Source organism: Molossus molossus, unplaced genomic scaffold (assembly GCF_014108415.1).
Source record: "Molossus molossus isolate mMolMol1 unplaced genomic scaffold, mMolMol1.p scaffold_m16_p_12, whole genome shotgun sequence".
Lineage (NCBI taxonomy): Eukaryota > Metazoa > Chordata > Mammalia > Chiroptera > Molossidae > Molossus > Molossus molossus.
Window position 1 is genome coordinate 77,671,416 of NW_023425347.1, and position 14,765 is coordinate 77,686,180.

The 14,765-nt window shown below is 59.5% G+C and overlaps 1 protein-coding gene across 1 annotated transcript in view; it reads left to right on the plus strand.

The window, feature by feature from the left end:
- EPHA10 (EPH receptor A10) overlaps positions 1-14,565 on the plus strand; it is a 30,108-nt gene extending 15,543 nt beyond the window's left edge. Inside the window, exons 7-17 of the mRNA XM_036255978.1 lie at positions 2,487-2,658; positions 6,083-6,191; positions 9,177-9,238; positions 9,373-9,498; positions 10,462-10,647; positions 11,071-11,132; positions 11,369-11,572; positions 11,828-11,977; positions 12,269-12,462; positions 13,000-13,155; positions 13,265-14,565. Coding sequence (XP_036111871.1) covers positions 2,487-2,658; positions 6,083-6,191; positions 9,177-9,238; positions 9,373-9,498; positions 10,462-10,647; positions 11,071-11,132; positions 11,369-11,572; positions 11,828-11,977; positions 12,269-12,462; positions 13,000-13,155; positions 13,265-13,379 — 1,536 coding nt within the window. The 3' untranslated portion in view covers positions 13,380-14,565. The remainder of the gene's footprint in view (positions 1-2,486; positions 2,659-6,082; positions 6,192-9,176; positions 9,239-9,372; positions 9,499-10,461; positions 10,648-11,070; positions 11,133-11,368; positions 11,573-11,827; positions 11,978-12,268; positions 12,463-12,999; positions 13,156-13,264) is intronic.
- The last annotated feature ends 200 nt before the right edge of the window (positions 14,566-14,765 follow it).

Sequence of the window (14,765 nt, forward strand, 5' to 3'; positions counted from 1 at the left end):
GTTATAAGTATGTATTCACTGTAGGAATTTAGAAAGTACCTAAAATTAAAATAGCCTCCTGTAACTCTTATGATTCAATGAGATAAGAAGGCATGGATTAGTAGAAAGAAGATCACAATGAGATTTTCCGCTGAAGCCATGCTAAGGAGATTGCCACTCGGCAGCTACAGGACTGTGATTTGTGTATAGGTTTATAGGCCCTTGCCTGCAGTTCTGACATCCAAACCAGAATCTTTTCTGTAATTCATTTGGCTCAAAACCTGAACTGAAAAAATGCTACTCCTTATTGTAAACTCCATATAGCCAATTGATTCTCACAGAATACTTTTGCTGTTGTTTTTTTCTTCTTCTTTTTTTTTTGTTAGAGAGAAAGAGAGAGATAGAAACATCGATGACAGAGAACATTGGCCACTCCTGCATGCCCCCCACTGGGGATCAGGCCCACAACCTGGCATGTGTCCTGATCAGGAATCGAACCGGCGACCTCTTGGTACGCAGTGCTCAACCACTGAGCCACACCAGCCAGGCATACTTTTGCTGATTTTTTGCTCACCTTTGTGTCTGTTGTCAGTCCATGGTTGCAGTTCAACCATGACTTGAAAATGTCGTTATATCCCAATCCACTGTCTCTTTTCTCCATACATTTATTCTCTAAATCTGATATGTAATCTACTATTAAAGCATTTAATAGTAGATTGGTGCAAATTTTATTCATGAACGTGAAACCTGCTTTCAACTCCAGCACTAGACGTGTCAGAATCTCGCTCGCTCCTCAGTGACTGGAGGGACGTTTTTGCTGAATCAGATAACAGTTTTTGAATACCAGAGGTCTGTTGAGAGCTGTGAGTTGGGGGGAGTGGTATGTTGAGCAGGAAGGTGGAGGGACTCCTGAGTCACTGCTGGGTGACCAAGGGAATGGGGTGCCACTGAAGGAGAACCACTGAAGAGGAGGCGCAGGTTTGGGGTGAGATGGTGACTTGGTTTGGCCCATGTATCATTCAAGGGGTCCGTGGAACATGCAGATGGACCTGCAGAGCCGAAGCTCAAGGAGAGATGTTGGCTGGAGAAGGAGAGTTGGGGCTTTCGGCATAGAGATGGTAGCTGAAACCAGGGGACCAGAAGAGATGACCTGGAAGGGGACTGTGAGCGAGAAGAGCAGCCAGGACAGAGCTCTGAGGATACTGATGTTTAGGAGACAGCAGCAAAGGACACTGGGAAGGAGCGAGGCATACAGGAGCTACTTACAAAGGGCTCACCGGGGGTCAGAGTATAGGCTGAGTTTCAAAGTTGAGCTGGGTGGATGCTTCCAGGCCCTTAGTGAGAGTGAATTTGGGAACTAAGACCCTCGAAGAGAGGAACCAGTACAAAGGGACTGTATTTGAAGTCTACAGGAGCATCCGATGGACTCCAGTGACTCCAAGAATTGCTGGAGCCACAGTGCTCCTCATCTGGGCTTCTCTCTGCACACCAGTCCAGCCTCCTCCGCAGAGGGGTTTGCTCATAGCACATCCCGCGGCTGAGGTTGGCAGCCTTGCCCCTTGCCTCCTCCCTGACCCCAGCGTGCCCCATCTCATAGGTCCACTGTCTTTCAGTGGATTGTTCAAAGGCCTGGAGGGAAGATTGGCCCAGCTTGGGTCAGAGCCTTGCCCGATTCCTAATACCATGACCACAGGACTGGGCCACAGGATACCCTGCAGGTGCCCTTCTGAGGGCTCGGGTGTGGCAGGGGCTCCGATACGGCAGTGTGGGCAGAGACGGAATGATGAGAGCGTCCCTGGTACAGGCCATGTCAGCTGTGTTGGGGGCAGCAGGATGTAGAGCACAAAGCACAGGACCTGAAGGAATTGAGGTGTCACCCTGACCCGTCCTCGATGTGACCCTCACCTAAAAAGAAGACAGAAATGCTGCTGGCAAGGAAGCCGGGTGGCCAAAGTTTCCGGCACAGCAGCTGGCAGTGAGTGGGCCTCATCAGGGACACCTGTCACTCCCCACTTTCCAGTGGGGGCCTTGGGTGAGCCTCTCTACCCCTCTGAGCTCAGTGTCCTTATCCGTGATACGAGACAAACAAACCACAAATATAACACCTCCTGGCCCGTGCCTTGCCGGACAGTTGTGAAAATCATACGACAAGGGGAAGAAAAAGCTTTGTGAGCTGACAAGGACCAGGCAGGTGTCGGGCTCATTTTCTTCCTCAGCTCACCCCCTGGACTGCCAGGCCCTGGTGTCCGTCATCCTCTCATTGATCCCCCAGAAGGACGATCTAGCACCTTCTCTAAAGTCTCTCTTAGAGAGTGTGGGGAAGGAGCTTGTGGTAGAGGAAGGGGTTGGGATCCTTCAGGGGAAACCTTGGGAAATCCCCCAAGAAGACTGGAGTCGGGTTCTTCCACCTCGGGGTCCTCTCCTGCCTCCCTGCTTTCCCCCCATCACTGTCCCAGGAGCCTGGGTCTGGCCCTGGGTCTAGGCCTCACTTCGTGGTTCCTCCCCAGGGTCAGAGTGAGCAGACCTACTCCACGGTGAAGACAGGGGCGCCTGCGGTCACTGTCACCAACCTGAAGCCAGCCACTCGCTACATCTTTCAGATCCGGGCGGCTTCCCCAGGGCCCTCCTGGGAGACCCAGAACTTCAACCCCAGCATTGAAGTACAGACCCCAGGGGAGGGTAAGTGATCTGTGCCAGTGGACCTGGGCAGGGAGAACCCGGTACGGGGGTGGTGCATGGAGACCAATCGGAGGGGGACATTATCTGTGCAATTAAGGGAACCTGCCATACAGTTTAATTGCATACTAATTAACAAATGAATTTGGAACCCACCGACTGATGCCTGTTCAGTGACACGAATTAGATGGTGTACCTGTGCTGGAGAGCTCACGCGGGAGGGGGTCGTGAACACCTACATCCCAGGTCTCAGCAGGTGGCTCCCTGCCTCTCAGGACTGATCCCATGATTTGTGGAAACACCCTGTGCCCTCTGCAAGATTCCTGCTGTTTCCTTGGGAGGAGTTTTAGTCTCATGGTCACCTCTTGCTCTGACCACTAAATTCTTGTTCCCTTTCTGCTTCTTTCTCTGCCATGGTCTAGTCCCAAACATGGGACACTGTCTCTTTCCCCAGGGGTCCTCAGAGGACGAAACAGACTTCCCTGGCGGGTGGGGGCCGTGAAGGGGTTGCCTGCAGCAATCGCAGCAGACCGAGAAGGGTGCCTCTCGGGGCGAATGCTTTCTCAGTAGGGCTGTTATCAAAACAAAACAAAAGCTGAACATTAGACAGCCTGATCCTAAAACAGCTCGCCAAGTACCACCCCCTTCACTTCCCTCCCCTGGCTCCCCACCCCCCCACCTCCCACACATCCCCTTTCAGGATGCGTGGAGAGCGCTTAGCTTCCTCTTTTGTTTTTCTCTGGCTGCTAACCCAGCCCTCGGGGTCTCACCTCTATCTATCGCAAGCAGGTCCTGAAAGGATTTTTCTGGACAAAGGCAGTTCCCCCTCAGAGGCATGCTGGCACCAGTTGTCAAGATAATAATTCTTTCCAACCTGCTCCATGAGTCTAATCCAAGATAGGAAGAGCTCTGCGCCCACAGGGGGTGGAGATAAATGTGGAGGGAGTTTGAGTTCTGGGAAAGGAGACAGCACTTCCTGCTCCGATGCCCGGCTGTGTCAGACCTTGGCCAGGTGCTGGCAGAGGGAGGTCAGAGCCAGCTCTCAAAGGCTGGGGAACACTGGAATGTGTGGAGACGGGCAGGAAAGGCAGCTGGGATACAGATGAGCAAAGGCTCGTGGCTTCTGCTGGAGTGAATGTGGTGTGGGCAGGAGCCGGGGCTGTGAGCAGAAAGGGGCTGATGACGTCCACTCCTTTGGTGCTTTCTGCTTAGTGAGTACTGCTGAGCTCCCCGGCCTTCTTTGCTGTGGCCCTGGCTATGGGGGGTTGGGTCTCCCGATCTGCAGAGCATTTTTTCCAATGAGCTGTGTCCCCAGATCAGGATGAAAGACCATGCTTCAGTACCCTGTTGCTGCACAGCAAATTGCCCCAAAAAGTTAGCCGCAAAAAATAACAAACATTTGATAACACATTTTTGGTGTGGGTCAGGGATACGGGTGCAGCTTAACTCTGTGCCACTTGATGCGGGGTCTCTCCCAAGGCTGTAGTCAAGGTGTCCTCCGGGGGGTTGTGCTCATCTGAAGGCTTAACTGGGGGAGACTGTCTCCCTACTTGGGTTCTCGCTGGCTCTTCGAGGGAGGCATGCTGTTCCTTCCCCCATGGGCTTCTCATAACACAGCAACTAGGTTCTTTTAGAGACTGAGCGTGGCTGTGAGGGTGCCCAGGATGGAAGCCACAGTCTCTTGAAACCTAATCTTGGAAGTGGTACCCCATTACTTTTGCCGTATTCTGCAAAGGCTTTGGGAAGAAATGATCGTTCCTCTGCTCAGCTCTGCTCCTTTCTCTGTTTTTTTATTTATTTTTTATTCTACAGTTAAGTTTTTTTCTGTCCTTCCCACTGATCTGTACACTCCTCCAGGGCAGGGATTCTGGCTCATTCACTGCTTTCTCCCAGTGCCAGCCGAGTACTGTTGGATGGATGGATGGATGAGTGGATAGATGGGTGGATGGGTGGATGGATGGGTGGATGAGTGGATGGGTGGGTGGATGGGTGGGTGGATGGGTGGATGGGTGGGTGGATGGGTGGATGGATGGGTGGATGGGTGGATGGATGGGTGGATGAGTGGATGGGTGGGTGGATGGGTGGGTGGATGGGTGGGTGGATGGGTGGATGGGTGGGTGGATGAGTGGATGGGTGGGTGGATGGGTGGGTGGATGGGTGGGTGGATGAGTGGATGGGTGAATGAGTGGGTGGATAGGTGGATGGGTGGGTGGATGGGTGGATGGGTGGGTGGATGGGTGGATGGATGAGTGGATAGATGGGTGGATGGGTGGATGGATGGGTGGATGAGTGGATGGGTGGATGAGTGGGTGGATAGGTGGATGGGTGGGTGGATGGGTGGGTGGATGGGTGGATGGGTGGATGGGTGGATGGGTGGGTGGGTGGATGGGTAGATGGATGGGTGGATGGGTGAATGGGTAGATGGGTGGATGAGTGGGTGGATGGGTGGGTGGATGGGTGGATGGATGGGTGGGTGGATGGGTGGGTGGATGAGTGGATGGGTGGATGAGTGGGTGGATAGGTGGATGGGTGGGTGGATGGGTGGGTGGATGGGTGGATGGGTGGATGGGTGGGTGGGTGGATGGGTGGATGGATGGGTGGATGGGTGGGTGGGTGGGTGGGTGGATGGGTGGATGGGTGGATGGGTGGGTGGGTGGATGGGTGAATGGGTAGATGGGTGGATGAGTGGGTGGATGGGTGGGTGGATGGGTGGATGGATGGGTGGGTGGATGGGTGGGTGGATGGGTGGGTGGATGGGTGGGTGGATGGGTGGATGGGTGGGTGGATGGGTGGATGGATGGGTGGATGGGTGGATAGATAGAGCTGAGAGCCTGGGGTCTTCTAGGCCTCTCCCTTGGTGGAATAATTCAAAGCAGAGACTTTCGGAATCAAGTTCAAATCTGAGGTTTATTAGTTATTAGCTGTGTGACCTTGAGCAGTTTCCTCAGCTATAAGCCAGAGACAATAGCACCGCACTGGCTGCTTGTGATGATGAAAGGAAAGGATCAGTTAGTTAAGGCACATGGCATAGTGTCGTGAATGGAGTAAGTGTGCACTTTATTTTTACTTTTATTATTTTGCTTTTATTATTACTGGTGACGAATGGTCTTGCTTGGGGCTGAGGGGTTGAGATAAGAGGCCATTCCCCCTGCAGAACTATATTAAGTCTCTCATTGCCCATCTGAAAGGCAAAAAGGGAGCCGCAGGCCTGCCTGTCGGGACCCCTGCCCCTCTCTCAGAGCTGGGCTGCCTCGGAGGTGCCCTGCCCTGGGAGGAGAGGAGGCTCCTGGTGCCATTGTGTCTGGCGGGACTGCCTTGGTCCCTCTGCTGCTGGGAGGAGCTCACGCGGGGGTCCTGCTGTGGGGTGAGGACACTTACCCCGGAGCCCAGTCCTCTGCCGGCCTCAACTTCCTGCTTTCCCTCCCAGCTGCCTCAGGCCCCAGGGACCAGAGCCCCGCAGTTGTCGTCACTGTGGTGACCATCTCAGCCCTCCTCGTCCTGGGCTCTGTGATGAGCGTGCTGGCCATTTGGAGGAGGTAGGTGGCCCGTCGTGTCCCTGTGCTCGCAGGCACCTCTCTCCAAAGCAGCGTTTGCACACCAGCACATTCGCGCACCGCTGTGTAGATACAGGCAAGGCCCCTCCCCCACTCGCCGCTCCTGCGACAGCGGGCGCTGCAGCTAGCTCCGCCGCTCTGGGATGAAGGGGATTTAGCTCCTTAACTCATTAAATGTCAGAAGGCATCACTGAGGATGGAATCAAGCGGTGGCTGCTCCAGTGTGATTAGGATTCTCCCGAGGTGCTCAGAGGCGCCCAGCTCCTGCCCCCAGGGGGTCCTGAGGCCCTCGAATACAGGCAAAGGGAAGAAAGGCAGAAATTGGGTTGTGTGTTGGTGTGCGGGAGGGGGGAGGACAGGGAGGGACTGATCAACCAGAGGCCCCGGCCCCCAGCAGGAGGCAGTTTGCAGGAGAGTGGGCAGACAGGGATGGGAGGGGAGCTGTGGCTCAGAGTTGTCCAGTCCTTTGCGTGCAGCAGAAACACCACGCACAGCTCCCAGGCCGGTACCCAGCAGATTTGAGGGGCTGGGAGATCTGCATGCAAAGCGCTGGAGCTGGGGGAGCAGAGGAGAGACATGGGCCTGCCGCAGAGCCACACCTCAGCGTCCGGAACTCACTGCCGTGGGCTGGAGGGGCAGGGAGCATTCATTTGGCCCTGACACAAAGTGACGGAGTAGAGAGGACCTGCCCTGCGGTCTGGGGCCAGCTCTGCCAGGGAGTCAGGAAGGCAGGACCAGAGTAGCGAGCTCCTTCCTCCCAGAGCCAGAAAGTTCACGTGGCGGACCTATTGGAAAAGCGGCCGCGGAGAGCCGAGAGCACCGTGTCCTGGATGTGAGTTTAGGGGCTCGGGGAGGCAGAAAGAGGAAAGGGGAGAGAGGGGAACGAGGGGCACCTGGCCAGGAAGGCCGTGCCCAGGAGTGCCTCGGAGACCCACGTGCTGGGCAGGCGGAGTAGGCAGGGGGTGGGTGTCAAAACCTGCCCAGAATCGGACCGCAGTGAAGTGGGGAGAGTCCCTCACATGCTGACCGGCAGGGCCAGCTCTTCAGCACGCGTGTCGCAGTGGAGCAGACCTTCCCGGCCCAGAGACCTTCCTCTCCTGTCCAGGTCCCTGCTGCGCTTGCCACGAGCAGGTCCCCTCGCCTCTGCCGTCCCTCCTGTCTGCCCTGGCGCATCCACTCTCCCAGAGGGTGTCTCCCGGCGGAAGCTTCTCACTTCCCTGCCTCTCCTCCACCCACTCAACCTTGGCCCCTGCCCGTCATCTCGACCCCCCTCCTGGACGTCTCCTCACTCGTGGGGGTCCTGTCACCATGCCCGGTGACTTCCATAGCCTTAGGATGCCCAGGCCCAGCCTCCTGGTTCTTTGACTTCCTCCTTCCCAAGGTCCTCCTCTTCTGTCCCACCTCCACCTCCCTCTCCCATTTCCTGACCCCCCATCACCCCAAACACCGAGCTGCGCCTGCGCTGTCCTCTAGGCTCCCTGTCCCTACAGCTTGCTCCCAGCCACCTGTGCTGCCCCTGCTCTCCACCTGCACCGTCAGCCCCTCGCCTCCTCAGCCCCGCTCCGCACACCTGCCCCTCGGCTCCACCCTCTCCCTGCCCGGGACCTGGACCCCTCCCCCGCACACTGCAGGAACCCGTCCTGTGTCTAGTGCCGCTCACCCCCACGGCAGCTAGCGTGCCGAGTGCTGAGTGAGCTCCGCTGCCAGGCAGGCTGTTCTCATGCTGCTTTGATTAGAGAGAAGCCTGAGCCCCTCGGCCCCACAGCTGCAGGTCGAGGAGCCGAGGAGCCCACGCTGGCCCTGCCCTCCGGGCCCACTTCCTCCTGTATGACAGCCTGTCCCCTCTTTCCCACTGGTGCCGAACCCGTGACCGCCCTCTCCGAACCCCCGGTCCCTCCTCCTCAGCCCTCATGGGACAGGCCTCTCCCAGCTCCTCCTTTCCTTCCCTCGGGTCCTGGGGTCTCCTTGGCCCCTTCCCTCCCACCCCGTCTGTAAATGTCGGGTCCTCAGACTCGCTCCTGGTCCCACTTCTCACAGCCCCCAGATTTGTGCCTCCACGGCAGACTTCTGTTCCAAACTCCAGACAGACACACGCACCGAACCCCCTCCTCTCGGACCCTCCCTGCTTACCCCAGAGGCCCTGCGAGCTCGACGTCTGACCGCGAACTTGTCTCCCCTTCGTGGTCAGGGGCAGCTCCGTAAGCCCTGCGGGGCGAGCCTTCCTCCTGCCCCGTCCTGCCTTCCAGCAGCCTTCGAGCCCGGGGCCCTGCCACCTGCCTGTCTCTGGAGCCCTCGCACTCTTCTCCCGTGGCTGCCCCGCGGCCTGCGCTCTGCCACCCGCCCCCCGTCGCTGGCAGGGACAGGGACGGCAGCAGCAGCTAGGGTGCTCTTTCTGACATGCAAATGGCCTCACAGTGCTCCCCTGCTCAGAATGCCCTAGGGATCGCCTCCAATCTGGAATGAAAGTCCAAGTCTTTGTCTGGGCCGGCAAGACCGGGCCTCAGGGGGCCCCAAATGCCAGCCTGTGGCTTTGTTGATTGTGATGGAGTCCTCTGTCTGGGAAGCCATCCCGACGCCCCGGAAGGGTCATTTCCATTCGTGATGTGTTGCACAGCGCAGGGCCCCTCTCCTGTGCGTGGCCCTGTGCGTGGGCTGTGGTTAGCTCTCCGTGTTGGTTTTCCTGGCTAGACTGGAAGCTGCCCGAGTGCAGGGCCTGTTTGGTTCACCTGTAGCCAGGAGGCAGCTTGAGCTTAGTCAGGGGTGTAGATTCGGGCGCCTCTGGAGTGGCAAGAATGTACACTGTGTGGCAAAGTGAAAATAGCTAGGAGTGCTGATGCGGGTGAGGGGTTAGGTCTGGCGCTAGGGTTGTGTGTGCCCTGGGGAGGGGCTTTCGAACCAGCAGAACAAGAAGGTCCCTCCCGGGTGCTGGCTGAGCCAGCCTGGCTCAGGGAATGACTGCACCCCCAGGCCCTGCAGCTATGGCAAAGGAGGTCAGGATGCGCACGACGAGGAGGAGCTGTATTTCCACTGTGAGTGTCTGGGCCTGGCTGGTGGGGGGCGGGCACCACCCTGCCTCACCCCTCTTCCCGCTGCCATCGCACACCCGCCCCTCCAGCCACGGCGGCCCCTTTCCTCGGGACCATCTCTCTCCCCGTGTTCCCAGTCAAAGTCCCGACACGCCGCACGTTCATGGACCCCCAGAGCTGTGGGGACCCACTGCAGGCCGTTCACCTGTTTGCCAAGGAGCTGGATGCAAAAAGTGTCACCGTGGAGAAGAGCCTTGGAGCAGGCAAGCGGGTGTCCAGGAACCTGGTCCTTGGGGAGCCCTGCCTCTGCCCCAGCCCCGCCCACCCTAGAAGTCCCACCACTGCTGCACCCCACTTTGCTTCAGTAAGCCTGCCTCCACCCCAAGTCCCGCCCCGTTTCTAGAAGCCCCCACCGCCACCCACAAGGTTCCAGGGTGAGGGACAACAGAGGAGTCTTTGGCCCTGCTTTCCTGCCTTCCCCAGCCCCCAGGGTCACCGAGCTCTCTCCATCCAGGCCCGCGCAGGGCTGGCCCGTGCAGACTGCCCTGGCAGAAGCTGAGTCCCAGGCCTTCCTGGGGCAGCGGGGAGGGGCCTTTGCAAGCTCGGGGACCAGACACACCTGAGCTTTAGTCCTGCTCTGTCACTAACCAGCTGCGCAATCAGGGCACATTCCTCTTCTGCTCTGAGCCTCAGTTTCTCATCTGTAAAATGGGCGTGATATCTGCCTCCGACAGAGCGGCTATGGGGACTTCATAGCTCAGCGTAAGGCCTGGCTCATGGGGGTGCTCTCCCCTAACAGTCGGTCCCCTGGCTTGCTTTCTTCCTGTCTAGAAGCCCTCTGCCCTGTGTCAGGGAAGGCAGCCACTCTCCGGGAGCAGACGATAAGCCCTGACTGTCGCCAGCCTCACTGGGCAGAGCTAGGAGTGGGCAGTGTGGCAGAATGGATGCCACCGTTGTCCTTCCTGGGTCCGACTGGCCTTTAATAGCCTTTGATGGGCTGGCGTATGCCAAGTCCTCCACTGAGGCGGGCAGGGAGGACTCCCCGCTTCACAGAGGAGCACTGAGGCCGGGAGAGGGGGAGATGCCACACAGCTGCTGCCAGTTTCCGCGACTGGAACCCAAGAGCTCTGAGTCCCAGACCAGAAGTTCCCTCTCCTCAGCTCACCCTGCCCGGGGTGGCCAAGGAGCGGCCTCCAGGGGGTGTCTGAGGTGCTGTTTCCCCACAGGGCGGTTTGGGGAGCTGAGCTGCGGCTGCTTGCAGCTGCCCGGCCGCCAGGGGCTCCCCGTGGCTGTGCACACGCTGAGGGAAGGCTGCCCCGAGGCCCAGAGGCTCCGCTTCCTGGCCGAGGCCCTCACCCTGGGTCAGTTCGACCACAGCCACATCGTGCGGCTGGAGGGTGTTGTCACCAGAGGTAGGCCCGGTGCTCCACAAGCATGGGGGTGCAGACGTCAAGGCGGGAGGTTGGGTGTCCCCGGGCCTGAGGCCCTTCCCTAAGCTGCAAGAGGGAGCCCCTCAAATGCCCAGTGTGGAGAAAAGGTCTCAGCTCTTCTTCCTGCCTCGGAGTGGCCCCTCTTGCGGGAAGGATTGTTTGGACCTTGGGTGATCTTCCTTAGCAAACTTGTAGCTCTTGACCTTGGCCTTTGTTCCCCTCCAGATGCTTCCTCTTTCGTTCTTCCGCATAGGGGATCCTGGGTCCTGAGGGAGGGCGGCAGGATTGTAGGAGTGTGGCCTGGGCTCTGGCCGTCTTGGCCCAGGTCAGGCCCCAGATAGGGGGCATGGGTCCAGAGGGGAGCAGACAACTTAGCCTGTGTGTGTTCCCCATCCCTGGGCACAGGAGGCACCTTGATGATTGTCACTGAGTACATGAGCCACGGGGCCCTGGACGGCTTCCTCAGGGTGAGTGCGTGGGCCCGGGGGGTTAGAAATGACCATGTTCTTTTTGGTCCCTGACTTTTCTCTTGGTGAGACTTGGACTTGGCATCATTCCCTGAAAGGTGCCCACTGGCCAGGCTGACCTGGTGGGCCACAGGGCAAACTGAAGCCCAGAGAGGGCTCTGTGACTTTCCTGGGGTCACACAGCACCAGGGGAGCTGAGTGTGTGGCCCTGGCCTCCGTCTCCTCCTCTCCCTCAGCGGCACGAGGGCCAGCTGGTGGCCGGGCAGCTGATGGGACTGCTGCCTGGGCTGGCGTCGGCCATGAAGTACCTGTCGGAGATGGGCTACGTTCATCGGGGCCTGGCTGCCCGCCGCGTGCTGGTCAGCAGTGACCTCGTCTGCAAGATTTCCGGCTTTGGGCGGGGGCCTCGGGACCGAGCCGAGGCTGTCTACACCACCATGGTGAGGAGTCCCCCCCCCCAAGCCTGTGCCCCTGCTCCCCATCAAATCGCCTTGGAGCCCATCTCCCCACTGCCGCCCCCTTCCCTGCTGTGTCAGGGTCACGCCCCCCAGCCCCGCCCAGGTGGTCCTGAATAAATGCCCGTGTGGACAGGCCTTGTGGTTGGCTTGTGCTTTCCCCAGAGGTGCAGCTGGGAGGATGGCGGGTGGGGAGCCCGGAGGTCCCTTCCCGCCCCTGACCTGCCTGTCTGCCCGCAGAGCGGCCGGAGCCCGGCGCTGTGGGCCGCCCCCGAGACGCTGCAGTTCGGCCACTTCAGCTCTGCCAGTGATGTGTGGAGCTTCGGCGTTGTGATGTGGGAGGTGATGGCGTTTGGGGAGCGGCCCTACTGGGACATGTCTGGTCAGGACGTGAGTGACCTGTGACCCTAGCTCTTTGTCTTCTGATCCTCTTGCCCTCTGACCTCCGGCCCCAGTTCTCTGACCTTGACTTCCTTGCACCAGTTTCTCTTCACTGTTTGCTTCTAGTCCAGCCTGGCTGCTGTGTGTGTGCATGGTGTGTGTGCGTGTGCGTGTATGCGCGCGTGTGTGTGCATGGTGTGTGCGTGTGTGTGTGTGCATGGTGTGTGTGTGTGTGCGCGTGTGCGTGTGTGTGGTGGGGATCTAAAGCCGCCTGTCTGCTCCCCCACCCCCATGGCCCAGGTAATCAAGGCCGTGGAGGATGGCTTCCGGCTGCCACCCCCCAGGAACTGCCCTTCCCCTCTGCACCGGCTGATGCTCGACTGCTGGCAGAAGGACCCAGGTGAGCGGCCCAGGTTCTCCCAGATCCACAGCATCCTGAGCAAGATGGTGCAGGACCCAGAACCCCCGAAGTGCACTCCGACCACCTGTCCCAGGTATATTCCCATCTCGCCCCAGCCAGAGCAGCTACAGCTCACCTCTCACCTGTCCATGAATGGCCTCCCATGCGCCCCGAGTACAGCTGCCCCATGACTCCCGCCCACCGGTTCAGGTGTGACTGCTCACCCAGCTGTCCCAGATAGTCTAGTACTAACCTCTCACCCGTCTTAGTCCCTTTTGCTTGTCTTGGATTTTGCTCACACGTTCCACCTACAGTGACTACTGGATTAATGTATGTGGTAATAGTCCTAACTAATTTATAGTTCCACTAAATAAAACAAGTGAAATCAGCATGAGTTCTCCCAAATATGAGTAGCCGCCCAAGCTGACCTGGGTATGCTGCCCCCAGACTGTCCCAGATACTCCCAGAACCTCTGGCTGGCTGGGGTGCCCCCACTGTGCACCCACGGAGTCGGTGGAGCACGCACCTGCTCTGAGAACGGGCACGTGTCAGCCGCGTCTGCCCTCAGGAGACTGGGCAGGCCTGGCGCCAGATCCCTGCTGTTGACCGACCACTGCCGCTCTGCCCCCAGGCCCCCCACCCCCCTGGCGGACCGTGCCTTCTCCACCTTCCCCTCCTTTGGCTCCGTGGGCGCGTGGCTGGAGGCCCTGGACCTGGGCCGCTACAAGGACAGCTTCGCGGCCGCCGGCTACGGGAGCCTGGAGGCCGTGGCCGCCATGACCGCGCAGTGAGTGGAGGGGCCGGCCTGTCCCGTTCTGGGGCAGCCCTGTCCACACAAGGGAGGGAGGGCGGGAGGCGGCGCGGAGCCGCTGGGCCTGACCAGTCCTTCTTGGCAGAGACCTGGCGAGCTTGGGCGTCTCGTCGGGGGAACATCGGGAGGCCCTCCTCTGCGGGATCAGCGCCCTGCGGGCACGAGTGCTCCAGCTGCAGGGCCGGGGGGTGCAGGTGTGAGCAGCCCCCATTCCTCCGGCCGAGGACCCCAGTGGGGCGGCAGACCCCAGCCCTGACAAGCTGCACCCCACCTGTGCGGAAGTGAGCCCTTCCTCCACTCGAAGCCGGCTCCTCCATTTCACTGCCGACTCTCCCCTCTCCTCAGTCCGAGCACCTGCTGACTCTGCCCCGGGAAGGAGGTCCCTGGAGAAGACCTCCAGGGACCAGCAGGGTCTCAGACTCTGCGGTAGGGCTGGCGGGGAGGGAGGACCTAGCTTTAAACCACCGGGCTCATGCCCTTCTGTCTTCCACATCCACTGGGGTGGGGCCACCCCATTACCCCACAGACCACTGGCCGGGGCAGCACGGTCCCTGCTGGGCTCTCATGAGGCCTGGCAGTGACCACAGCTGCCTCGTAGCCCATCCTGAGGGGCCTGAGGGACAGGGTCCTCAGCTCGCTGTGCTCAGGCTCAGTCCCGTCTGGACATCGGTCCCGAGGCCCAGGCAGCAGAGATGGTGCTGCGCTCAGGGGCTGGACCCCAAGGGCCCTAGACTCAGGAGCTGTCTCGGCTTCCCTTGCCCTTGGGCTGACAGTGCAGGGGATGTGAGGGTCCTGGCTAGGCCACTCAAGGTCCTGGTGCTCCCCTGAGGCCCACTAGCCTCCCCTTTGCATCTCTCATAAACTCACTGGCCGGACACCTGGGAAGAGCATGAGGGGAGATGTTGGCTCCCTGGGGGGACTCCAGAGCTTTGCCATCCGGCCTCGTGGGATGGTGAAGAGACTCTCAGAGATGGGTCTTCTCTCTCTGTCATGCTGGTCCAACCCTCACTGTACAGTTGGGAAAACCGAGGCCCAGTGAGGAGTCGGGGCCAGGCCTGGGTTAGAACCAGGCTGCCCAGCTCCCTGTCCAGAGGCGAGGTTGGCTCTGGAGAGGCCTTGGACCTGTCTCTGACACCATCTTTCCTGTGGCAGCCAGGGGTACTCTGAGGCCAGCCCTAGTGGGGACTCCGTTCCCTGGCCACCTCCCAGCCTCCACAGAGCGTGGCTTCTGCAGGCCTCTGACCACAGTGGGTGCGCTGAGCTGGCTGAGGAGTTCCTTGCCCAGGGGGCTCCCTAAAGCGGCGGCGGCCATGAGGCCAGGTTTTCACAGAGTGTCAGAGGCGGCTGGGTCTGGATAGGGCCATGGGGGCCGTCTTTCCAGGCTACTCCTCTCTGGGTTCGGCTGTGTGCAGGGTGGGGTGGGGCGGGGTGGGAAGGAGGAAAGAGGTGAATGAGACACAGAGCCTGCCCTTGGAGGGCTGAGACCAAGTGGGGAGATGAGCTCGGGCACCAAGAAGCACCCCAAGGGTGCCTGACAACAGCGCCCAGGGCCCCATGGGAAACCTCTGAAGGCTGGGGGCTGGAGG